General features: G+C 42.4%; 1 protein-coding gene across 6 annotated transcripts in view; it reads right to left on the bottom strand.

Annotated features, from left to right (window-relative positions):
• The window catches only part of Fhip1a (FHF complex subunit HOOK interacting protein 1A), a 233,038-nt gene that overhangs the window by 72,565 nt on the left and 134,547 nt on the right, over positions 1-25,926 (bottom strand). For 5 of the 6 annotated variants that reach the window (XM_047566953.1, XM_047566957.1, XM_047566958.1 and 2 more), the window contains exons 3-4: positions 14,854-15,078; positions 3,250-3,876 (exon numbers count right to left, since the gene is read on the bottom strand). In XM_047566953.1, the coding sequence (XP_047422909.1) occupies positions 3,250-3,876; positions 14,854-14,958 (732 nt within the window). In that variant the 5' untranslated portion in view covers positions 14,959-15,078. Of the gene's footprint in view, positions 1-3,249; positions 3,877-14,853; positions 15,079-16,950; positions 17,031-25,926 lie in introns of all 6 variants that reach the window. The other variant, XM_047566954.1, reaches the window with a different exon arrangement.

Here is a 25,926-nt window from a genome sequence, read left to right as displayed (position 1 = left end):
ATACTCTGTGAGATGTCTTGAGATTTTATTGTTTAGCATGTGGGTTCTTGAGTCACAATGCCCAGGTCCAAACCCTGACTCTATCGTACTAGCCACGTGGGTTTTGCCTCAACGTCTTCCTCTATAAAAAAGGGAATGACACCAGAACCTACAGCAATGAGGCGTCACTGAGTTAATACATGTGGTGCACTGAGGACGCTACCTAGCACATGGGAGCGCCCCAAAATGCAGGCTATCACTGTTGCCCTCGCGCATGATTATCTCCGCTATTCTTGGCCCCTGAATGTTTGTAAGTGATTTCTAACATCCATTTGTCACATTCCATAGAAAAGAAAACCCTTCCTGGGTTTTAATTCAGATCTCACTAGCACCACACAAACTACGCCTACAAAGGGAAAATTGTTCCTTTGTACTGTAGAGACACAACAAGTCACCACCTTAGCCAACCGAGTGTCACCGCTGGTGGGACAGCCTGACCCAGGCCCCTTGCTGTAACGCAGAAAGAACACAGCGAGCATACACCTGTCGAGCACTCCTCCAAAAATACTTCATCAGGCACAGGGACTAACTTTGATTTGTAGGAAATACAGAGGAGAGGGGCAGGTAAGACTACACAAGAAACGCCAAACCCAGGATGTGGGACGTTCTGTAAGACGATGGCTGGTCCCTTAAGAAGTCTTCACTGGGGGGAAGAAAGAGGCAGGCTGCTGTATATTATCAGAGGCTAAAGAGACATGGGTACAATGGGGGATGGAATATTAGATCATATTAAGGAGTTGTATAATTTTCTCAGGTACAATAACAGTACTGTGCTTATACAAGAGAATGTCATTTATAGGAAATACATACTAAATGATTTGAGTCTGAAAGTTAATTTTAAATGGCACAGAAAAATAAATGAAAGCACAGATGAAAATACACCAATGAATGCCAGAGTATTAACAAACTTGAACTTAGGTGATGTGTATACATACGGTGTTCATTTTAGTATTTTCCCAAATTTTCAGAATTTTACTTTTTTTCTATATTATTGTTGTAAAACACAAATTGCATTAACTTTCACAAATTGATTTTATAGGAATGTTCTATTGTACATTATCAATGAATGATAGAGCTTTCCATTTATTTACATTTTTAATGCCCTTTGATAAGGTTTTATAATTTTCTCCATATAGGCCTTTCCTATATTTATTAGATTTATTTTGAGATACTTTTTGATTGTCTTGCTTTTGTAAATGTTGACTTTTAAAATTGCCTTCTGCATACTTATCAAGTGAACCACCTGAATATTCTGATGATTTGTTACAATGCCTGCTCTCCTTCAACAGCAGAACTACTGGAAACAACAACTCAAATAAAGCCAACACCAAACCTGCTAGTATTCCCTCACCACCTGTACAACAACCCCTGCCCTTTCCTTAAGACTCTTTACAGCAGCTTAAAGTTTGCAGTAAAGCTGACCAGAAAGCACAGAGATGTCCCATGTGCCTCCCACTCCCTGCTCACGCACAGCCTCCCAACTATCAACACCCCCACCAGAGTGGTACATTTTTCACCCTACCCTGACAACTCAGAGCCACCCAGAGCCCACCATTCAAGTTAGGGTTCACTCATGGTGCTGTGCACTCTGGGTCTGGACACATGTGTGATGGCAGGTGTCCATCATGCCAGTACCACACAGTGTACTTCTGCTGCCCTAAAAAGCCCTGTGTGCTTCACCTGTTCATCCTTCACCATGCCCTGATTTGGAAAAACTGATCACTTCATTGTACCATGTGCAGGTTTTTGTGAGGACATAAGTTTTAACTCTTTTGGGTAAATACCAAGGGGTGCAATTGATATATCATGTGGTTAAGTATCTGTTCAATTTTGCAAAACACAGCACAACTGTCTTCTAGAGTGGCTGTACCATTTTGCATTACCACCAGTAATTAATGAGTTCCTGTTGTTCCACATCCTTCCCAACACTTGGTCTGGTTGGTGTGGCTCCTGCACACCAAATGCCAGTTGAACCACCTCCCTACCACCTTACCTTCCTATGACAAGCAACCAAACACACCCCACATTCATTTCTAAATGCCCTCTAGGGAGCGAACTGCCCTGGTCAAAACCACCCAGAGAATATAATTAACAATGATTCTAACCTACCTATGGTAATTTGTTGGCCTATTCTAACAAAATTCACTAATGGCCTTACACACTATTCCACATCTCTGGCAATATAGTTTATAAAGACTGGTAAAAAGAACAGACAGTGGGTCAGGTGCAGTGACACATGCCTATAAGTCCAGCAAGTTGGAGGTTGAGGCAGAAGAATCACAGGTTCAAGGCTAGTCTCAGCAATTTAGCAAGACCCTGTCTCAAAAAATAAAAAGGTCTACGGATGTAGTTCAGTGGTAAAGTGCCCCTGGGTTCAATCCACAGCACTAGTAATAAAAATAATAATAGACAATGGAACTAAAATGGAAATGTTCACTGAACTCTTTTGGGTAAATACTTAGTATTTACCCAAATAGGAAAGTACTGACAGCTGTTGCCCAATTGACAGGAGGCACAAATCCAGAAAGCTGCCATTTACATCCCCCTTCCAAAGAAGCACCAACGCCAAAAAATATTCAGAGCCCTAAGACCCCCCCATGAGTTCCAGACACTCCACCACTTTCTGAACTGATTGGGCCTGAGCTACTCCAATACCTGTAAAGAACCTCATACTCTATGTCTCACCATACTGTGGAATAAGAAACTAATCAGAGCATTTCTTGTTATCAGATCTGCAAGTACGTATTCATTTTTTAAATAAAATCAATGCTTCAGATCTATAATTAACGGTCATTATCTTGTTGAGAAATAAATTAATGTGTGAAACCCACTGAGAGGGGTCCTACCACATGCTTTGATTCACTGGAACAAAATCAACCTGAAAAGCTAAGAATTTAGAAAGTGCAGGTTTTGCCCATCTCTGAGGATATGTTCTTAGGGAAAAAAAAAAACTAAAATTGTTCCCAATCCAATAAAAATAACCAGAAATGGCAGCACTTCTAGTTTCCTCTGTTGGCTTATTTTGAGCTGACACTGCTCAGCCAAATAGCATCTCAACTTAGATTTCTCTGCTCCCTCCAAAGATTTCCTCTAAACATCTTCCCATAGGAGGTACAACTTGAGGGGAAAAAATAAATAAAAAGGATTTATCATTAGCACAGGAGAGAGACAGGGGAGTGGCAGGAAAACATGCCAAGGAGTGGAACTTACTGGACAAAAGTAGGTGTTCTCCACGATGTGATGGGCCACCATGCTGTTCTCGGCAGAGAGAGACATGATAAACAGCAGAGCATCCCGCGCCTGTTGGCCCACCGTCCCCTCTCGATGAATGAAGGGGATCAGAAGGGAGAAGATGAGGAAGTTGGCAGCCCCTTGGTCCTCACTAGTGTGGAAAAAGAGTTCCAGGATGGAGGGATCTTTGGCAAGGATGCAACAGAGCTGATTGAGCAGGACCACCAGCTTCCCCTCCACGGCGGGGGTGGCCGTGCCCGAACAGGAGCTCAGCAACATCATCAGAGGCTTCAGGATGGGCTTGTGGTGCAGCAGGGGCTGGTGCGACTGGGTGACCAACATCTCATACATCTTCAGCTGCTCCATTTTAGTCTCATCGGTAAACTCCCGTCTCAAGCTCCACAGGAAGAGCTTCTCCATGATGTTCTCAGAGACCACAAATTCCAGAATCGGCCCCATTGCCGCATCCTTGGCTTGCTCCTCAATTAGCAAGAAGAGCATGTGTTCCACATAGTTCTGCACGGCACTGGCCTCATCCGGGGGGATGGACCCATATTTTGCCTGGGTGTTCTTCAAGGGGTCGTGCTTCTCCAGGATTTTCACAACCTGTAAGCAAACCGAACATCCGTTATCTATCTGAGCTTATCACAATCACAAAAACATAGCACCACTGATTTGACCAAGTCATCACCCAAAATGCAGGAGCCACTGCCCACAGTAAGATAAATGTGGTGTGTGTGTGTGTGTGTGTGTGTGTGTGTGTGAGCGTGTGTGTGTTCCTGTCTCTCTCTCTCATAAAATGAAAGGGCTAAACTATGAAAGAAGATGTTTGAAGATGCTCATTTATAAGAGTTAAAAATTACGGCAACCTAAATATCAAAGAAAACAGTATGGTCATGCAAACTGAGATACCTGAATTCCTTGACTTATTATTATTAAGACTATTTGAACAAAATGAAAAACTGTAAGTCGCATTTACATGAAAAAAAGCTAGTTATGTGTGTGAGATCCATAATTATCAAATATGTCAAAAACATATAGGTGAAAAAGGAGTGAAAAGAAATATGGGGAAATAATCATAGCTTTTGTGTTCAAAGGAATGACAAGTTCCTCATTTTTTTTTCTAAACTGTCGACAATATAATGTTGACTTTTTAACTTTGAAATACAATAAACAAGCAAAAGAAATGCTAATTAACCATGTTCTCCTATAAATGGAGTTGCTTTGGAGATTTTGGCAGAGGAACATAGCTATCGGCTGCCCTTGACAAAACAATATCCTCCCTGCTCTCCCTGGATGGGTAGCCTCTTCAGGTCAGGTAGGAAGTGTGAAAGGAAACTGATGAACAAAGACATGGACCCAGCAGAATCACCTGTGTGGCATGTGCTGCAACTCAAAATTGGAGGTTTTCAACGCTGTATTTCTTTGAGCCAAAAAAAAAAAAAAAAAAAAAAATCTGAGATAGCTAATTATAAATTAAGTCCCTAAACTTTGGAGTGATGAAAAAGTTTTGGAAATCATGGTGATGACTGTGAGTGTCGTTAATGACTCTGAATGACAAAATGGTGCAGATGGTATACTTTCTCAAATATACCTCACTACAAAAACAACTAACAGTAGAAACTAAGTCAATACTTTAGTGGGTCAGACACAGTCCTGGGCTCTCTCGCTCCCTTACCACTGCAGGCATTGGAAAGCCTCCTACCTAGCTTTCTCTGCCAATTGACACTCCTACTCTGAGACCTGGCAATTTGAAAAATTTTACACCACAGTTTCCATTTAACTTTGTGACTTGGGATGTCTACAATAATCCCATACAACTTACTCCCTTAAAATGTATCCAGGCGGGCTGAGGTGGTAGAGCACTGCTTGCCTAGCATGTGTGAGGCCCTGGATTCCATCCCTAGTACTGGGGTGGGAGTGGGGGAGGTATACACACATCTTTAAACAACCAAACACTTCAGCAATGATTTATTTTTGCTCCTTTTTTCCTTTCTGAATCGCACGCCATGTGTGTCTGTGCAGTAACCTCCTGGCCCAGTTGTGCGATGCACTGTTACACGTTCTGCATTAGGTTATAGAATTTTTGCAAGTCACTGGGGAAGCTGGAAAACACACAATGCTACATCAGCATGCATAAGCAAAGAGGCAAACGTACTTCTCAGAGAAAGGTCTGTGTTTCTCCCTGTCAGAAGCTGGCAAAAGGGATCTTTATGGGCCAGGCAAGTACCTCCTAACAGAAATGAGTGGATTTCCACAGAATCTATAATTTCTATCAACTCCCACTGTAAAATTGATAATGCTCTGTCACAAAGGAAAACGTCACCCCAATACTCTTGAATTGACATTTTTAATGAGGAAGGCCTTCAGTGAGGAGTAAGTGGCCCACTGACTGGCGGCCATGGGGCAGCCATGGGGCAGCCACGGGGCAGCCACGAGGCAGACATTGGTTATCCTCTGCTTTGCTACAGACCTGTCTCCAGAGTATGCCCTAAACCTAGTGCCTCTATCACACCCTCCAAATTCCTCACCAGCCTGAAGAGCTCACTGGACCTTGGGACCTAGGTCTCCCCCTTTCCCTTTGGCTCTGAGCCTTGAAGACATCTTACAAAGCAGAATCACAGTACCACAGTAGTCCAAAAGGGGGCTCCACCTCAGCACCTCATGCTCTCCAGCCCCAGAAGTCCTGAGCTTCAAGGCTCCACATTATAGAATAGATTAGCTATACACTTTATCAGTTCCATAATTTCAAAGTCCACATATTGAGTTTACTTATAAGAGCTCTCTTTACAGCTCGGACACTACAGGTAGAAACATAATTATACTCCTCAGGTGTGCTAAGACTGCCTAAGCTGTCTAAAACCAGGATTAGGCCTCATACATTGATGGTGGCATGGAAAATAACCTCAGCCTTTCTGGAAAACAATCTGGTAATATGTAACAGAAGTTATGAAATTGTTGTTGCCCTCTGACTTGTTAATCTGACTTTGGGAAAAATGTCCCAAGGAAACAATCCAAAAGTAATTCATTAAAAACTTTCATATCAATAGTATTTTACAATAATAAAAATTAAAATATTATTGATCCAAATGGTCATGAATAAGAGAATCATAATCAAAAGGCTATATTACCATATAATACAACTATCGTTACGTAAGTGAATCATATCATTGCACATACATCTATACTTGAAATAATTTAAGTTAAAAAGCAAATAGATTGACAAACGTATGATTAGAAATTGATCTGAAGAGACTAAGTGATATTTTAAAATTTATTAGTTCGTTCCTATAAGTTGCTCTAATTTCTTAATATAAATTCAAAATAAAAGGAGACAAAGCAGTTTATACTAATATCTTTAAAAAGGACCAAAACATTAAGTTTAAAACATTATTGGACATCTCCTTAGCAATATAAATTATAATTATGCATATATTTGTACATGTGATATATATCATGTATCTCCTATGTGGGTAATATACAGGACCATAATCACATTTTTTCATGAATTAACTTTCATTTATACTACTTATTCCAATCTATTCCTTTGCAAGCAGACTCCTGACTCCCGCAGTGCTGGGGGTGGAACCTAGGGCCTCACCCACCGTAGGCAAGGGCAGACCCTGAGCCACATCCTCAGTCCTGCTCTGAGGAATCTTACAAAGAGAACTGGGATTTTTATGGAGTGCAGCCTGCTGAACGGAAGCATATTAACTTTCCTCATGGTGGCTCCTCTACTCGTCCCCCTGGGTTAATGGGCAGAGAAGCATGAGAATGGAGTTACAGTGCTGATCTTCCGCAATGAGGCAGGCAGCTTAACACCCCTTTCCTCGCTCCCAGCCCCCACCCCCTGGGGGGTTACCGCCTGGAAGAGGGCTGTGTTACAACCCAGGCCTGTGAGTCACGGGCACAAACACCCAGAGAAGTGCTGACCAGGCCTGCACTGCCACACACCCTTAGCCTCCACCCTAGGCGGTGGGTCCCGCCCAGGCTTCCTCCATCCCCTGCCAGGTAGACACACCCATGACCTGCTTTTCACGTGGGTTCTGGGAGCCCATGCCCTGGGAGTGGTTCCTACCCTGGCAGGGGTGCCTAAGCAGCCACACTGAGATGCCAAAGAACCTTCAGCCCACGGTCCCACCTCTGCTGCCCAAGCAGTGCCCTGGTTCTTTCAGTTTCTGGAGACTTATTGCTGATGTGACCTGGACTTCCCTGATCTTTTCCTCGTGTGCCCTCTTGTCACAACTCCAACACTCTCTGGCTTCCCTGATTTCTGCTTGCTGCAGTTCCACCCACTTACCAACTCTGACCTTCAGGCCAATGGATGCCACGATGCCAGCTGCTCACAGTGCCTTCCCGGACCTGGCCCTCTACCTCAGACTGCCCACCCTTGGCTTCCACACAGCTACACACTGGCAGTCTCAAGGATACGGCTAGTTCAGGGGAAAACACAGTTAATGAGGCCAAAGCATCATAGGAGGTGAGAAAGTGAAAGCAAGGAAACTGTGCTTTGCAAATAGCCCCTCTGCAAAAGAAGTTCACAACTTAGGCTGAAAAGCCATTTAAACTAATCTACACCTACCAAAGCCCATGCTCCCTAATCAAGTAAACCAGTGGAGATCAGAAATTGTAAAGTAAATGTTTTGCTGATCATAACTAGGTGTTTGTTGATCTAAAAACTTTTAAAAATAGGATGCGAGAGAGAATCGTGAGCCTGCATCACATTTAGATCCACATGTAAATTATCACAAGTCTAAAAAGAAACACACAAATCAACAGTATAAACATGGTATTCAAATCATCAATCAGATAAAAATAGCCAAATTTAACACAATTTCAAAGCAATTTGACCTACACACATGAGGACTGTTGGGGCTAACTAAAATTAACAAATAGCATCTTTCTTTTATGGTGAACATCAGATGTTCCTACTCTTATCTCTAATGATGACCTCATTAGTTGGTGATAATAGGCCTGATTTTTTTTTTTACTTTAGCATTTTTATTCAGACATGTATAAAAACAAAACTGAAAAATTTAATGATATAACAGGTATTTTCCCCCCAATTTTCCTCCAAGATCAGTCCTCTTCCTATCCCATCTGGGAGTTCCTCATTACTGGGTGAGAACAGTGCCTAAAACTGGATCTCGGGGACCTTTGTGGATCTGCTCACAAGTACTGGAGATCCCTGATACCGCATGTGGGCTCTGGCTTACACAGAGACGACTGGTTACTTCTCCTTCTGACTCTGCCTCCCATTTCCTGAGAAGTCCATGTGAAGGAGGAGGCTGTGGCTTGGGGTTTGGCTTGATTCAGTGCAGAAACAAGAAAACGAGGCCCTCTGCAAAGGCTCTGACTTACATCGGTTCTCCTTGACCCTTTTCAGTTCAAAGCACATGCACTGGAATTGGGAAGATTTTAGAGCCTGGGCCTGCTGCTTCATTTATTTAGTTTCTTCAAGGCTCAGTCCCCTCTCATTCATGTTTTGCTTTCCACAATTTCAGTTGCCTGTGGTCAACCACAGTCTGAAAATATTAAATGGAAAATTCCAGAGTGGGCCTGAATTATAAACAGTTACAAACTCTAAATAGGAAGCTTAAATGCTTTCAGAATGGAAGCTCTACATTAATCACATAATCACACCTCAAGCTAACGGATAATTTTGCCTCATGGTAAACAAAAGTGTTTGAGTCGATTCCATCTTAACATTGCTCTTCGTCTTAGATATACACCTATATCAACAGATGATTATTTCTGCTACTTTCGTTAGAGCCTGGTTGTTTCAAGAAAGTCATACTTCCAAACTCTTTGGAATGCTAATTTAAAGTGAGAGTGTGGAAAAAAACAAGTTGCCAAGCAATATTTTCCATCACACAGAAGAAAGGCAGGATTTGGCTGTCCATATGCCAAATTCCACTTAATACCAAATACCTAACATAAAATAAGTTTCCATCCAGTTTTTGCTCATTACTCAGTGGCTGAGTCTTTCCATTGGGGGCATCCCTTGCACACCTATCTCTGTAAGGATTTAAGGGGTCTTCTCCAAGTCAGTTCTTACATTACAGAAATGGCCTTCTAAGGCGTGTGCAATGGCAGCTCCAGGCCTGAGTCCCAGGGACCTTTCTAAACCTGAGACAGGAACAGGACAGGGAGGAGCTATGGAAAGAACTCAAGAGAAATGGTCTAAGTAATGACATTCCAGAGAACAATAACTTCAACCACAGCAAAAACCAGAGTTACCAATGAGCGTGCAGTAGGGCAGCTGCAGATGCTCCAACGGGCTCCTCTGCTCCGGGTCCGACAGAAGGACAGGCTCATGCCTCAGTCCTCCATCTTGAGAAGCGCAGCTATTCTTCGCTTTCGTTTCTATGTCTATTGTCGAGTTTGGGGCTACTTGTAAAGCTGGAGAGGGAGGCCTTAGTTTTTAAAATGCTAACAAACCTCGATTTAATAAGATGTTCAGAAGATTAACTGGAACTCTTCAATAAATACTCCCCAACTTTTCAGCTCCCAAAGGCTTTCTCTGTCATTTAGTCTATGACAAGACACACACCAAAGGACTGAAGACGAACAGAGCAAGTAAACAAGCTTCAAATGCCCAGGTCGAAGCTGCCCATAGACCCTCTGTACTTCTTTAGTAGATTTTGGTGACTTGGAGCTCTACACAAGACACTGCATGTCCAGTCGTACTCCTGCCATCCCGGTAGTTCAGGAGGCCAAGGTAGGGGGATCACAAGTTCAAAGCCAGCCTCGGCACTCAGTGAGACCCTCAGCAACTCAGCAAGACCCTGTCTCTAAAAAAAATATTTTTTAAAAGGGTTGGGGATGTAGCTCAGTGGTTAAGCAACCCTGAGTTCAATCCCTGGTACCAGAGGGAAAAAAAGATACTACACCTACAATATATGATCTATTTTTTTTTATTACTGTGGAAACACATCTAACTTAACCAATCTGGCTGGGTCCATTTTTTTTTCCCAACCCCATCCCCTGCAAGCCCCTCCAAGATGAAAAAGTTTACTAGCTCACTGGCTCTTCCTCACCTGTTACATTACTGTATTTGAGCTGACATTTTCTTATCTAAACAAATAAAGTATGAAACAGTTTATTTTGGAGGTTGAGGATGGTAAGAAGCTCTGAGCTATAAACCAACTAGAAGTAAAGGCAGAAATGCACATTTCCAATGGATCTCTTTTAAACCTACCCTCCTCTGCTCTCCTGACTTTAAGAAGACACACCATTTAGTATCAATGCTTGAAAGAAGCAGATGATGAATACAGCAAGATCCATAAAGTCGCAAAGTACAATTGTGCCATGAAAAATAACTAGTATGGGGGGTTAATTCACACGGTAGTTGAGTTGAACAGTTCATTAACTGGCAGGTCAATGCTTCTCTCCACTTTTGCCCTCTTCCATTTGGAAGAGGCAAAGACATAAAGGTAAGAAAAAAGTAATATTCTACTAGGTTGTAAACTGTTCTTACAGATGACTATAAAAACTAAACACAAACGTACCCTTCCTGATCACTCAATTTAAGTCCAAAGATCTTCCTGGAAGCAAATTATACAATGTTTTAAAATTAGTGTGTGTTCAAAACTGTTTCCTAAATCCTCAAAGCCTTATGAAGTAGTATTTCATATTTCCTGCCTTTCTTCAGCAGTTTACTGAATATCTACAATACCCCGTGCTCTGTTCTGGGCCCTGGGAACACAGACTAACTACAAATGGTTTCCAATCTTGAGACACTTGCAAGAAATCAAGAAGGTACTGTATATGCAATTGTGATAAAAGGCAGTTAGTGTGACAGTGAAAGAAAACTGGGGTGATGTTGGAACACAGAGTGGGAACATGAGAGAGAGAGCAGGGAAGAAATGCCGTCCCACGTGAGTCCTGTAGGAGGAGAGGCATTTATCCAGGAAAGGAATGTTCTAGACAGAAGAGCAAGTGCTTAAGGCACAGAGATATAAACTGCACGACACACACTTGCCCAGGGGTGAGGGTGGCTAGGAGTTCCAAGCAACTGTGCATCTCTAGAGACTAAGTGAGAGGCAGGAAGCAACAGAGATCAGGTCATGAAGAACCCCACATGCTATCCTGGCACGTAGGTGGTCAGATGCCACTGAAAGATTCAACTGGAGGGCTAAGCCAGACGATCTGGTGTTAGATTCATCACTCCAGCAACTTAAGGTACAAGACAGACATTCAGAAGGTAGAGGAAGCCCAGGCGGGGCCGTTTCCTAAGTCCAGATGCTCCAGCATCACTATGTGGAACGTGGCTATTGCTGAATAGCTCCTCTGGAACCACTTTGGGGCTGCCATGAACAGATCACTGGACCCAGGGGACAGTGTGGAAGCTCAAGGGCACCACTGGTCAATCACGGTCTCTCCTGTGGTGGGCTCTGAATCACAGACTGCCCTAGACCCAAGCTGGCTGTTCACCAAGCTGCCCTTGACAAACCATAACATAAGGAACGTGTGGGCAAGTGGATCTCCTCCATCCTGTTGGTTTTCAAGTCGAGCTCTGGAACTGAAGCTACTAACAGAGTAGAGCCAAATCTGCCAATTACACATCAGTTATGTCGCACCTGAGTTGAGGTACCCTAACAGAGACAAACAGGACACTGCACTTTTATTGCCTTGGTTTTCCTAAGTGGTCACATGTGAAAACACTGTACTGGGCAGCTAAAGGGACACTCAGTAAACAAAGTGTTTTCATTCAGTTTTGTCTATGCCACATTTCTTACCAGCCTTACGTGTTTCCTCGGGTTGCCTCTGGGGAATCAGAGGCAGTAGTGACAGAAGACACAGGAGGTTAGGTCGAATTTTAACTCACATCCCCTCCCCTGTAACTGCTCTTCATCCACCTGGGCCTCCACAATTCACAGCAAAGAGCCAGAGGAAGAAACTCCAAAATGGCGACTCCACAGCATTTGCTCCTACCAGCTGCGGGCCCTGTTCCCAGCCGCACTCTCGGCCCCTCATCTCTGCTTTGCCCTGAATGTTCTGCCTCCTCCACCTTCTACTATTCATCATCCAAACAAAGCCAAAACTGAGCCTGTTCCCAATACCCTTCTATAAGATGCTCTCTTCCACTACCATGAAAACCTTCTTCACAGTCAAGTTGCCAAAACTTCACTTCCTCCATTTCCCAGGCCATTTCCTTCCAGAAGAATCCGTCCTTGTGACCTGATTCTGAAATCATCACTATTCAGTTTGCCATTATGTTCCTTGCACTGTCATTCAGACAGGCGTGGACATGCTCTAAGGCCAGTCCAAGATGCTGCACTCTCCAGTCGCACCTGGGATGCTCACACGGGGCACCTGCAATGCAGGTGACACTAACCTCTCAAGAACAATAACCACTTTGAAACGTGGTGAATTTCTCAACTGGTGTTTTCATACAGGTAACATGAAAGGCCCCAAGGGCTCTCTGTAAACAGACTGGGAGTAGGTTCCAGATTGAAGAGGAAAAGTCAAGTCTCAAGAGGGAGGGACAGACAGAGGGAGGGAAGGAAGGAGGGAAAGAAGAGAGGAAGGACAGAAAGAAGGATGGAAGGACAGAAGGAAGCAAGGAAGGCCCAGGCAAAGTTAAAGAAATGGCAAGGCCAACAATAAGACTGGCCCCCACATTAATCAAAAGAAACTAATGACTAAACCCCATCCCCTCTGACAAAGGAGTCTCACCCTCGATGCGATCTTTTTCTGCTCTAACAGGAGGACTGGTTGCCTGCACTGCATTTCAGATAACCCAGAATGCCTGATAATGCTGAAGTCCTTCCTGCTGAACATGGGACTGAATCACAGGATCTGAGGCCAACACTTCTCCTTCCAGCAATGCCCAGGAGCAGCATGGCGCACTGCTGAGGCAGGACATGCTAACAGCACTCCAGCAGCCCCGGAGGAGGCCTGCCAGGTGGCCTCTGACCGCAGATGGCCCACCCCACACACTCAAGGCATACCACATCTTCAGGAGTGACACAGAACACGCAGTTAACCCAGGAGGAAGGCTTATGATCAAAAGGATTATACACAAATTAACCAAGGGGGCCCCGGAGCAAAGGAGATGTTTGACAATGACAAACATGGTCAGCCAAGTGAAATGAGCTAAAGAAGGTTCCCAACATCTAAAAATGAGCATAAATAATTAAATACATAAACATACACATACTGATTAATACACAATATAGACATAATATAGACATTATAAACGCAAAATAATAAAAAAAAAAATTAAAAGGTACAGAGAGGAGTCAGGCCTTCTAAAACACTACTGCCAGACACATCCAATGGACCATGAGCACATATATCCCTCTCGGGCTCATGACCCTAATTTGGAGTCACCATCAAAAAGACTTAAAAAAGTGCAAAGCCAAAAGTAATAACTCTAATTATCTGGGGAAATTCCTGAATTCCTTCCACCCTTTACTAAAGCAGATGTGTCCTCAACGTCCACAGCAAATCCATGAACATTCTCAGAGTTAAAAAGAGAATGGGAAACACACAAAGAGATTGCAAGCTTTACACTGGACAAGAAGAAGGAACTGCATTATCAACCCAGAAGCAGAGCTGGTTTTGTTGTTTTTTGATCTAAACCGTGTCCCCTATAATTGCTGTGATTTACAGGCTCAATGTCTTAACCCCTGTGTTGTTTCCGGCCACAGGAAGGATCTGGGTAGTCATTAAAAAACTGTCACATAAATAGCCACTTACCAGCTCACCTGGGGAGTGTGATGCTGGACATGGAGTAAAGAATGCCAATTTTGTTTATTTTACTACCTGTGAATTCCCTGAGGAAAGGAGCAGGCTGGTAAATTTTCTCAACATCCAGCCCTTACTTGACCACACCAGCAGATCAGAGAGGAGTCAGAGAAGACACAATGAATCATGGGAAAAAACCCAAACTTTTTAATCAACTTTGGGATGAAGGAGACAGATATTCAGGACATCTCCCTTCCTTAAAGTACATGGAATTTAATTGCCCGAAAAAGGGAGAACAGAGGTTACATCCATGAACTCTGGATGTCAAGGGACAGAGGTCCAGGAGCTGGCTGGGAACCTCACTAGTTGAATAACCTCGAGCATGTTATTTAACCTCTGTAATTTTCCATTCCCTCATATTAAAATAAGAATGTTAATACCAACTACCTTAGAGGTTTGTGAAGATTAAATGATGTAAATACTCAACACAGTACTCGGTAAATGCTTAAGAAGATGCTTTAATATTATCAGAGTTTAAGGACTAGATGGAAATCAGCAGGGAAGTGGGAAAGGAAAGGGAAAGTAATTATGGTCAAGTATATTGCAAAGTGATATAAAAGTCACTTTGAGGAACAACTTCTGTTTTTCAAAAAAACATCTAAGGAACATGCATGTTCCTTCACTGCTTTTGTAAAAACCAGAGTTTTTAACCAGATACCTGTTCCAAGTAAGAGGAAGGGAAAGTTCCTTTTCTTCCCATCTGAAAGGTTTCCCTCCCTCTGCTTTTGGAAACCCGGTTATCTGCCACAGACACAGGAAACCCTGGTCCAGGGTGATGGAGGCCTTGGGCCATTGAGACCAGGAGGGAAGGTCCAGCGCATACATTACCTGTGCCCAGTGGTTTTTAAACACAATCATGCATGTTTCGGGGTCAACTCCCTGCAGGCTCACAGCCTGCTGGAGTCTGCTTTCTGTCGAAACCGATGACATCATAAGCCTTCGACGCTTCTAAGTCATATTTAATTTTCATGAAATTGTGGTAAGCAGTCACTAACTTCCAAGTATCATATTAGAAATGTAACGTCTTCACTTTTTTATGGTCGCCTCCTGAATCTGTAAAGACAAGAACAAAAAGTGCTTCTCATTATGTTGATCTATTTATGATGCTATCACGTTTAAGACCGATAGACATTCTCAAAGTCCAACACAGAAAAAGTATGTACAAAATACATTTATACTCAGTCTAAGGGTTTTTCTATTTTCCCTGCCCTTGGTACTCAAAATATTAAATAATGATGGCATATAAACTACGTGCATGAATTAAACAATTTGGGTTTTTTTCTCTCTACTACAACCAACCACAAACCCCAAGTTGTGATTCTAAATCACTCAAGTTTCCATAATCAAGCAAGAAACTATTTATGGAAGTGTTCGTGGAGTTTAAAACACTAAGAAAACTAGGAGTTAATAGTGATAGAAATTAATGGCTTAATGCAGCATCCAGACTCCTGGGCCTAATATGATCACGTATATTTTTTAATCAATGTCTGTCATAATGAAGTTGAAAACATTCTCATTTTTGTGGCTCTAAACTAAGTGAAGGTTTCTAGTTTGTCTGCGAAACAACAGAATTTCAAGAAACCTTGACAAATGAGAAAGAGAAATGATCCATCAAAAACAAGATAGTGCTTATTAGCTGTGAGTACAAGGAAGTGCACTTACAAATGAAAAATGAATTATATGGATAAAACATGAGGAAATCCTGACTACGACAGGGGCAGGAGGGAAAAGAGATATTGAGGTCAGAATGTACTCTGAATGTGATCCAGCTGTGTGGTGCTTTCTGACAAAAGCAATAACATTGCAGTATTATCTCACCAGCTTGATCAGCCCAGAAAAGGACCAGGTAGAGTTCAGAATATTATTTCTCTTGTTGGAGAGACTGGAAAGAGTTCAGGAAAAAAAATAAATAAATAAGTGCAATTGTCAGAGCATTGGAAAACAAAATGCATGATAAAAGTTAAGTATGCAGACTTGCGCCAAAAGGCAAAAGAACAAAAGGTATTCTCCACTGAGTACTATGAAGCGTATTACCAGGAGAACACTGATCAGCGTCCCTCTAACAGTGAAATGAGAAAAGGGGGCCCTAGGCTAAGGCCCAGGCTAGACTGAGGAGATTCAGAAGGAATTATTCTGGGGGTAAGGAATGATTCAACACTAAAGGACCTTTATAGAGATTCTTTAGGGGGCTGGGGCTGTAGCTCAGGGGCAGAGCACTTGCCTATCATGTGTGAGGTACTGGGTTAGACCCTTAGCACCACATAAAAATAAATAAAAATAAAGGTATTCTGTCCATCTACAACTACAAAAAAAAAAACTTTTTTTAAAGATTTTTTGGGACATAAGAACAAGAAATTTGCAAGAATTAATATATCTGGGGAAAGAAGTAGTTGCTTCAAGAGAACGGAGGAGGATTAAGGTATACAGAGAGGGGGGCCTGCAGGCAAACCACACGCTGCAGGAAAATGGCTTCTCATATTTTAGTATTAAAATTGGCAAATTCCCCCTCCTAGCATTCCTAGTAATACAAAGGTGTTGTTCTCAATTAGACACTGTCTACTGCCAATCATGCCTTTTGGCCCTGGGAGGAATATTTTACTGGGTTCCTCTGGTGCTCTACAAACAGGAGTGCCCCGACCCGTACACAGCTACACACTCCCGCGGCCCACAGTCTCTACCACTCCCCATGACCCTGCTGCCAGTCTCCCACCTGGCTTAGGTCACCTGGCCAGCCCTGACACACATCTAAGTCCACAGCCCTGTTTCAAGTGATAAGAGATAAAATGAAACTGAATCAGCTTCCTCGAGGTTCTAAACACTGTATTTCTGCAAAAATGCCAGTGCCTTTTATTCAGACAATGTCACCATAATAACGAGGAAAATCAAAGTGTTTTAGTTTATCTCAGAGGTTGAAAAACTACAGACCTTCCTGAGAGGCTTTCCAGTTCCAGGATTCTGACTGTTCTTCAAAGGTAGGAGAGGAACATGCATCAAGCCAATTGCTTCTAAATCAAAAACAGAAAAGATGCCTTCTAAGATCCTTTAAGTTAGTTCTCAAGGAGAATTTACCTGCAACCTTTTCAGAGATGTAAGAGTGTAGTTCAGACAGGATAAATATCTCAGCCAATGTCATGAGCTTAGAAGTTAGTTTTGATGGAAAAAGAATGTAAAGTCTCTGGATTCCCAATCCAGGGCTCTTTCTTGGAAATCACATTCGTCTATGTGCTGGCTGTCACACAAAATCCCCAGCCCTGTTCCCTTAAGAAACAAGTTTTTAGTTTTTGTATTTTTGTTTGAAATATTGGGGAATGAACCCAGGGGCGCTCTACCACTAAGCTACATGCCTTGCTAAGTTGCCCAGGCTGGCCTTGAATCTTCAATCCTCCAGCCTCACTAGCTGCCCGAGTAGCTGAGGTTATGAGCGTACACCACCATGCCTGGCAGGAATCAGTGTCTTTTCTAACCAAAAGGCTTCTCATTTGGTTTATGCTTATCCAATCGCTCTTCAGAGATAGGTGCCTGAACACAGAAACTCCAGCATAAAGAAGACCTGGGAGAGAACGGAGGAACGAGGTAAGTCAAGCTAAGGTGAGGAGGCAAGGCCAGTGCCCGGAGAGCCTACCAGTCCAAATGCCACTGAACACACACTGGCACCAAAACACTGGGCGTTTCCATTCCGTCTCTCATTCCCACGTTAGTGTACGGGAACTCTGGCAAGTCCCCAGGACGACACAGGGCCAAACGGGAGCCCTGTATTCACAGGAGATGCAGAGGGATGTCTACACCTCATCGAAGGCCAAGGCTTCCGATGCCCTGTCTGCATTCTTATCAGGCTTTACCTCTGTCCTCTCTGCAGCCATTCCAGGCATTGTATTAAGCCTCAGATCACAGCCAAAGGAACCAAGCGAAGAACAGGGCACAGAACCAAGCAAAAGACTGGGAGCAGGTAAAAGAGGCGGCAGCCCCCAGAGTCCGGAGTGTGGCGTCATCAGACCCTCCTCCCTTCTGGCCCCCTGCTCTCCCCAGCCTAACGTGGGTGCAGCTAGAGTGATGCTTGCCATCGGGCACACATCCGCCTGCTCCTCCCATAAATACCCACGTGCCCAGCGACGCAGATTCCATGCCTGAGAGAGAGCTCTATAGACAAAAAGAAGTGGGCTTTTTGTCTTTCTTCAAACAAACCACCAACACCAAAAAGTACCCAGAGGACTCTGTCTGTAACAGCAGTCACATGTGGCTTTGTGGTGTGGTTACTGAGTTTTCTGGTTGGGAGAAAGGGGCCAGGAAAGATGGCCAGACAAAATACACGTATAACAGCCTGCTATTTCCACACAAATTCAACACTGCAAAGACAGAAATGTCTATATTATTTCCAAAGACATGACTGACTGGCCACATTTATATCTCATTAATATTATATATAGAAATATTTTCTTCCCATCAATAAAGAAAGAAAATTCTATTCGATATTGTTGGAGACAGGGATAACTGACATGAGAGGCATATGTATTTTTATTTGCCCTTTTTTTGAAAGGGCACATATATCTTTCACTTGACTATGAAAAAAGAATAAGCATATACTTCTTTATCACAGAATTATAAAATGTACCATATAATACTAAGAGTTTAGATTCTGTTCATCTAAATCACACCTTTTTTCAATGTAAAAAATTTCTTCAACCTCATTCCAGTCTAATTTCAGGCTCTTCACAAAGCTATAACATTTAGGAAAGCTATAAATGTGTCAAAATCACATTTTTTTCCCTGAACTATCAATAACTACTTTACATGTCCCTCTCTCACAAGCAAATTGAGCTCAAATTATAAACATGTTAGCATTCAGTAACATATAATCTCATACTTTTCTTCAATTCTTTCATCTACTTAAATATAATGTCTTCCAATAGTGGATTCTTTTTGAAAACCCTAAGGGAAGGAAACAGGATAGCCACGCTGCAAGGGTACAGAGCCAGGGAAAACCTGTCCCGAGAACTCTGTATTCAGGGTAAACTCACCACACCTGCAGGCCTACTGGGGGAAACCAACGGACATGCAGAATTGGAAGAGACAAGAAAAAGGATCTTGATGGGGCAAAAAGAAGAGAAGGAAGGTGAGGTCAAGAACACAGGAAGGGGGGCTGGGGAGATAGCTTAGTCGGTAGAGTGCTTGCAAGGCCCTGGGTTCGATCCCCAGTACCGCAAAAAAAAAAAAAAAAGAACACAGGAAGGAGAGTCCCAGAGATCAAAGACTTGAGTGAAGCTGAGCCTTTCCCTGGCGCCTTCACAAGTGGAAGTAACACCCAGGCCTTGATGGAGAGACAGGGCAGGCTCCTCCTCACCTTCTCTCCTGCTCTCCAGATAGAGCTGGGTTCACAGCACTGAACCACTACTACCACTACACGGCTGGAAAACTTGGGCAGTCAGACGTCGGGAACAAAGGGAAGGGCTACGTTAGCAGCTCAGTCTCCAAGCCTGCAGGTCCCAGCGTGGGAAGCTGAGCTCTGAGCTAGGAGGCGGCGCCCCAGGGCTCCCGTTCTAGCTCTGATTCCAAGGAGCTGTGAGATCTTGGGCAAAACTCAGAGAAGTAGTCAGGACTAAACCAGCATTTCCTAGGTCTCTTCTAGCTCAAGCTGTTACTTTATGCCAATTATTGCAACTTTTCATGGTTGGGGGGGGCATCCGCAGACATTCAAGAACAAGAGCCTTTGTCCACAAATCTTCCTAAGAATGCCCCTTGTAAATGAGAGTGATCTGTATTCTTTTAACATTTCCCTTAAGAAATCCACAGCACAGAAATCAACTACTCCAACAGAATTCTGTGATGCGTTGTGGTTTCCCCTTTTCTTTCTTTTTTATTTTCTTTCCTGTCAGTTAAAAACTCATTGTTTTACAATGCACGTTGGAATGCCCTGAACTGGCTGGTACTGAGGACTAAAAAGTCTATTACTGTAAATGTGCTTACCATGTAAAATGCCACCTAGGGGTAAGGGCACTGAAGAAAGGCGGACCCCGTGCCTTCAATTACAACTAGTGGGTGGAGGGCATTCATTTTGGGTCAAACTCCCTCACACGACCTCTCATTAAAACCTAAATCCTCCCTGTGTCTAATCCTCTGGCCCAGTCTCCTTCCCTCTCTTGCTGTAATGTTGCATGGCAATACTGGGTGGTGACAAATGGAGCCAGCATCTACAGCCCCTACTCCTGGGCCTCTCTCAACATGCCATGGTCTGATTCTGGCCCATTCATTATTCCAGTAAAGCAGGATCTCATTCAGTTCCACTGACTTGTGAGTCACTGGTTAGCACACCAGGTATGCACCAAGAAAATTCTCTCTCCACACACATTCCAAATGGTTTTAGGCTTTGATAAATACATGTTTCAAAGCAAGAAAAGGACTGCAGAACACTGTTGATGCCATGAAATAATCCTACCATATTTTACACCTTCATTTAACAAGAGCAGGGAGCCAACAAGGTCACACCCATGCTCCACGTAACCGGATGATAAGCAGAACACATGGAGAAAGAAAAATCAAATGAACATTCAGATTCACACCAGAAATTTCTCTGGGAACTTAATTTTTAAGGTTATTTAAGAAATTAAGTACATCAACTGCTCTCCTTCAAGAAAGTTTGAAAGTTACCTCAAAGATGCATTATGGTTTAAAAAAATTTAGAGTACAAGGCTAATGTCAGTGCAGATCCTAAAGATATTGCTGAAGAGATGGCTGTGGAATTTGTGACTTTCATTTTAACAAAGAGCCAAAGGAACATACTTAATTAGGGTCAGACAGATGTGGGGTCCAACATTCTATCAAGACAGACCCTAGGCACATCCTCTTAACCACTGGTACTCCCCAACTCCCATGCTATCTTGAGCAGCACTATTTAAATAGTTAATGATTGTGGGCTAGGGTTGTGGCTCAGTGGTAGAGCACTTGCCTGGCATGTGTGAGGCACTGGGTTTTATCCTTAGCACCACATCTAAATAAATAAATAAATAAAGGTATGGTGTCTACCTACAGCTAAAAATTAAATTAAAAAATAGTTAATGGTTGCAAAGCTCCTACACATTCATCAACAATGTTTTTTGTTGTTATATAAATTATGGCACTTACACATAATGGAATAGTATGTCACAACTTTCAGAAAAGAGGCAGTTCTTAATGAACTTAACCTGGAAGGGCAGCCAGGAGGTATACGGAACAGCACACAAAGCACAGCCACTGTTCCTATGTCTTAATCCACGTGCTTATAAACATACGGGGGCATCCACCAAGATGCGGGAAGGCTAAGCAGGCTGTCGCTGCACAGGGATACTCAGGGGCCAGGGGACAGCAGGGGGAGCAAGGCTCACTTTTTATTCTGTACCTTTTTTCATTGTTCGAATTTTGTACCATGTTTATGAACTACTTAGCAAAAAAATTTTTGAAAAACTCTTTAACAAAATAAAAGCAAAAGAATTACCTAAACAATTGGGAAAGTCCCTAAGTCCAACTTAAGCACAGCAATTACAGCAGCATCCTTAAAGTCTCTTCTTAGTCTGATATGAAAGGAATGTGGCTGCAGGATGACTGGGGCCTGACAGGCACATAGGGACAGAACGGCTACTTAGTGGAAGAAGCCATTTGACTCCATAATGAGCACAAGATATTTGAAAGGCATGTCATACAAAACCTACAAAGGAAAATCAAATCACTAGGGTTGTCCCTGGGTATGCCTGGGGGACCAGTTCCAGGTTCCCTGCAGATAGGAAAATCTGCAGATGCCCAAGCCCCTTCATCCTGCATACTTCGGATCATCTCTAGATTACTTATAATATCTAATGCAATTTAAATGCTGTGTAAATAGTTATTATGCCATATTGCTTAGGGAATAAAAACCAAGGGAAAAGTCTCTATTTTGTTGTGTCTGCAACATTTGTTTGTTTGTTTTCCTCAGACGTGTCTAAGTTGCAGTTGGTTGAACCTGCAGGTGTGGAACCTGCCCATCCACGGGGCCAGCTGCACATCTATAGTTAACAAGTTGTCAACTTTCAATGGAGTGAACATGAAGGAAAATGATGTGTTAGCAAAGTGTAAGGAATTCAGAAGAATGGTACTCTTGTTTTTAAGGAGCACTATTATCAATGGTTATTTTAATATTATTGTCCAATATTGCTTGTAAATTTAAATTTATATAATTACCTTTGGCCTCTGAGGTTCATATCTCTAGGAATTTTTAAAGTTAATGTTCTGTCAAACTCTTTGTCAGACTAGGTCAGTGGTTCTCCAAACAAGGTCTGAGGTATGCTGAGGTTCCCCCTATTTCTAGGGGTCACCAAAGGTTCTCAATAATTTTTTCATGGACTTTTTTTAAGAAAAAAACAAAATCAGTCAAAGTAAATGTAGCTCACTACAAAGATTGAAAGATGGAAGAAGAAAAAAAAAAGCTTCCTGCACTGCAATTGACTGTAGCTATACTTGAGTTTCACTACTCACAACTCTTTTAATTGGCATTTCCCTTTAGGAAAATGCAAAAACTTGGCAAAACCTCTTCTTTCACACCAAGATTTGCTCTGAAAATCAAAGATCAACATATACCTATAAATAAATTTCTTAAACATTCTCTTTTAAAAATATTACATTCACTGCCAGGCACAGGGCACATGGCTATAATCTCAGTGAGGCTGAGGCAGGAGGATCCAAGTTCAAGGTCAACCTGGACAACTTAGAGAGACCCTTTTTCACAATAAAAAATAAAAAGAGCTGGGGTTGTGGCTCAGTGGTAAAGAACCACTGGGTTTGATCCCCAGTACCACAATAAAGAAAAATATTACACTCATTAACAGCATATCTGGCTGCTGTGATGCCTTCAAGCATCATCTTGTGGAATTCTGAAATAGAATTTGGAAAAAGACTAGTTACTGCTGAAGAGTGGTGCCGTACCTCGCTGAGAGGTACACACTCTCCCCCTTGTGTATATGGTGTGCATGCTCTTACACACCCACAAACACGTGCAAATTTAACTTTGCACACAGTTGTAAATACTAATCATCAGTAGCTGCCTTTTCAGAGACCCTATGATAGAAAAAACCCTGGGCAACTCACTATAATGAACAGTCATGGAGGCTCCAATTCTGCTTGGGGATCCAGGATTAAGGCTTCCAACATATTGGTCCAAAAAATAAAAGTAAAACTGAAACGATTATATAAGGGAATTCCTATGTGGCGGCCAGGATGTCTCCTTGACTGGATGGTTGCAGACCTGCGAAGGCTGTCCTTGTGGGGAGGAAGGTACTAGCTTATCCACAAGCTCCAGAAGCAAGCACGTAGATCACAACTCTCCCACCCCCCATCTACACTTGCCTCTGGAGTGATAGGCACAGACCTGAATGGTTTCAAGCTCTCTACACTTCTTGAATTAAAAACTCTTCACCATTAAATTAACGTGTGTATCAATGTCTTTTGTACATAGGGGTGGGGGGCGGGGCAAAGGAAAGATCAAAGACAGGTTCTAAGTTAAGTTTTCCTCCAGAAAGACTTTGCATTTGGTGCTGTTTCTCCCTAGAGTGGGTGCTTCGGGTAGAATACAATCAGCAGGAATACTCAGGGGTTCCTGCTCCCCACGAAAGCATCCTGCTCTTAGAGGTGACTAACTTCTAAAAGCAAGAGTTGTGAGGAGGGTGTGGAAGCCAAAGAGGAACCGAGGTACTTCCCTTTATTTCTGCAAAAAATGATTTTATATAATATAATACTAACACATATTTCCATAACAACACACCTCCATTCTATGCCCTAGGGAGTTACCAAACACTGATGGTCAGACCCCACACTTATTAGAGTGTAACTGCAACTTACCTGGGGATTGGTTCTAACCTCAGTGCCTAAGATAAGGTATGAAAAGTCTCGAACTTCCTCCCAAACACCCCTTAGCAAGGCACATGCTGGAATCCAACAACTCCTTGAGTTGCAAAAACAGATGAAGTCAGGCTGTACAAAAGCTATGTGAGTTTCCAAATTCGAGACTCAGAGACAGCTGCAGGACCAGAGGCAGCTGGAAGACGGACTAAGCAAGAACACAGTACAGTGCACAAGTACATCCCCAAGAACAACTCCAGATGACCTGTGCCTTGTGAGCCACTGTCCTCCCTCCCTCTCAATCTCAGATTTTTTGGGAGGGTGGAGGGGGGAGTCAAAGACATACATATAAATCACTATCACTACACAACACTGATGCTTTCTCCAGAATAACCACCCCGAGGGAGCTTCACAAACATTAATAATACCAAAATCTGCAGAAAGTTCCGAGTGCATTAGTTTCCTGCTTTCATATAAAAGGAATCTAATACAGGTAAACCATCCAAGAGACAACTCAAGTAATATTAAAGACAGATTTTTCCATTAAGTAAACATGCCTCTGTTTCTAAAATATTTTAAATTTACAACCACAAACAGAGTCTACAAACACTGCCAATCAGCAGCTCAGTAATAAACATCATGCTCTGCAGAACCATTTATCACAAGTAAAAGAAGGAATAATAACAGAATAAGAGCCAAGAAAACCTTAAGCACCTGGGCTTCAGATACAGCCGATCATGTTGATATTAACCTTTATCTAATCAGCCCACAGGGAAACTAGCAGCAGTGACTTCCAGCCACCCAGAAGCGGCTCTTTAGAGAACTCTAAAGAGAGTTTCAACTTTAAATCTGATCATGTTTGGTTCTGGGGGCTTCTAAAAATACATTTAATCTTAATTAAGTTACATTTAAAATACTAGAGTACTTCCTTTGCACCAGAGAATGTCTCACACAATTATATGTTGTTCATTGAGAATAAAATTATTAAAAGTTGTCATGGCCTTTTCCATCAAGTTTTGAGAATTTAAAATAAGAAAAAGGTAAGAGGACTCCTATGATGTTGGAATTAAATATTTACATGATTATTTCCACAATAACATCTTTAGTCTAACATCATCAGTATTCTATATTTATTGCCTGCACAAAACCATAATTACTCGTTGATTTGATCAAAATTACTAGTTGACTTGAGCAATTCAGTCAGCCAGCAGCCTTCAGGGTAATTAGTCAAATCAGCAGTCTATCAAAGTGACTAATAAGTTTCAGAATCACGGATTAGACTCTACAACATCACCATGATTTGCAGATTCAGTTCCAAAACCAAGGTTCATCTCGTTAAACTCGAAGAATGTTTTCCTCATAATTTAATTTACTCTGTACACCTTTGAGTTTTCCTTCCCCTTCAAGGAAAATAAGGAAAGCAACAACAAAAACCAAAGTACAAAATCCACTGGAATCACATACTCTTGTCTCAATAAAAGAAGAAGACCAGGAAGACAGGAGTGGAGGTGTTTTTGTTGTTTTAAGGGTGGACAGAAAGAAACAAAAATGAATTCTCACCAATCAAATCATTCCTCGGTGCCTCAAATTCCATTAAAGACCACAATTCTGTTGATTTGATGGCAAATGCCTCTAAAACGTTCTTACCCAAGAAGAGAGTGTTTTTTTTGAAAGAACAAGGAAAGCAATACACTTAAAGCCTGAAGAAAATTTTCTTCCATTTACTGGGGTCAGTGAAACATCCATCATACCGAGACGCAAACACCTTACAGAATAAAAGATCAGAGGAGCTACACAAGTAGGAGATCAAAGCGACAGAGCCTCTGGGGACCAAACAAGTAAGGTCTGAACAGATCCCCCTGCGATTTCTCTCCTAAATCGAGCTTATGAGGTAGGGGGAAGAGAGGCAAAGCAGAACACACTATCCCCCAAAAAAATGTGATCAAAAATAATTAATTCTAGTTTGGCTCTCTCTCTCTGGAGGAAGAATCTTTTCGAAGTCATTAAACTGAATAACCATATAATGAAAGTTTTACGAAAGCAAAAGTGTTCCAATTAGCTACA

The sequence above is a fragment of the Sciurus carolinensis genome, chromosome 10 (genome assembly GCF_902686445.1).
Source record: "Sciurus carolinensis chromosome 10, mSciCar1.2, whole genome shotgun sequence".
NCBI lineage: Eukaryota > Metazoa > Chordata > Mammalia > Rodentia > Sciuridae > Sciurus > Sciurus carolinensis.
Note: the sequence above shows the minus strand (reverse complement) of the source record. Positions and strands in the feature narration are given on the sequence as shown.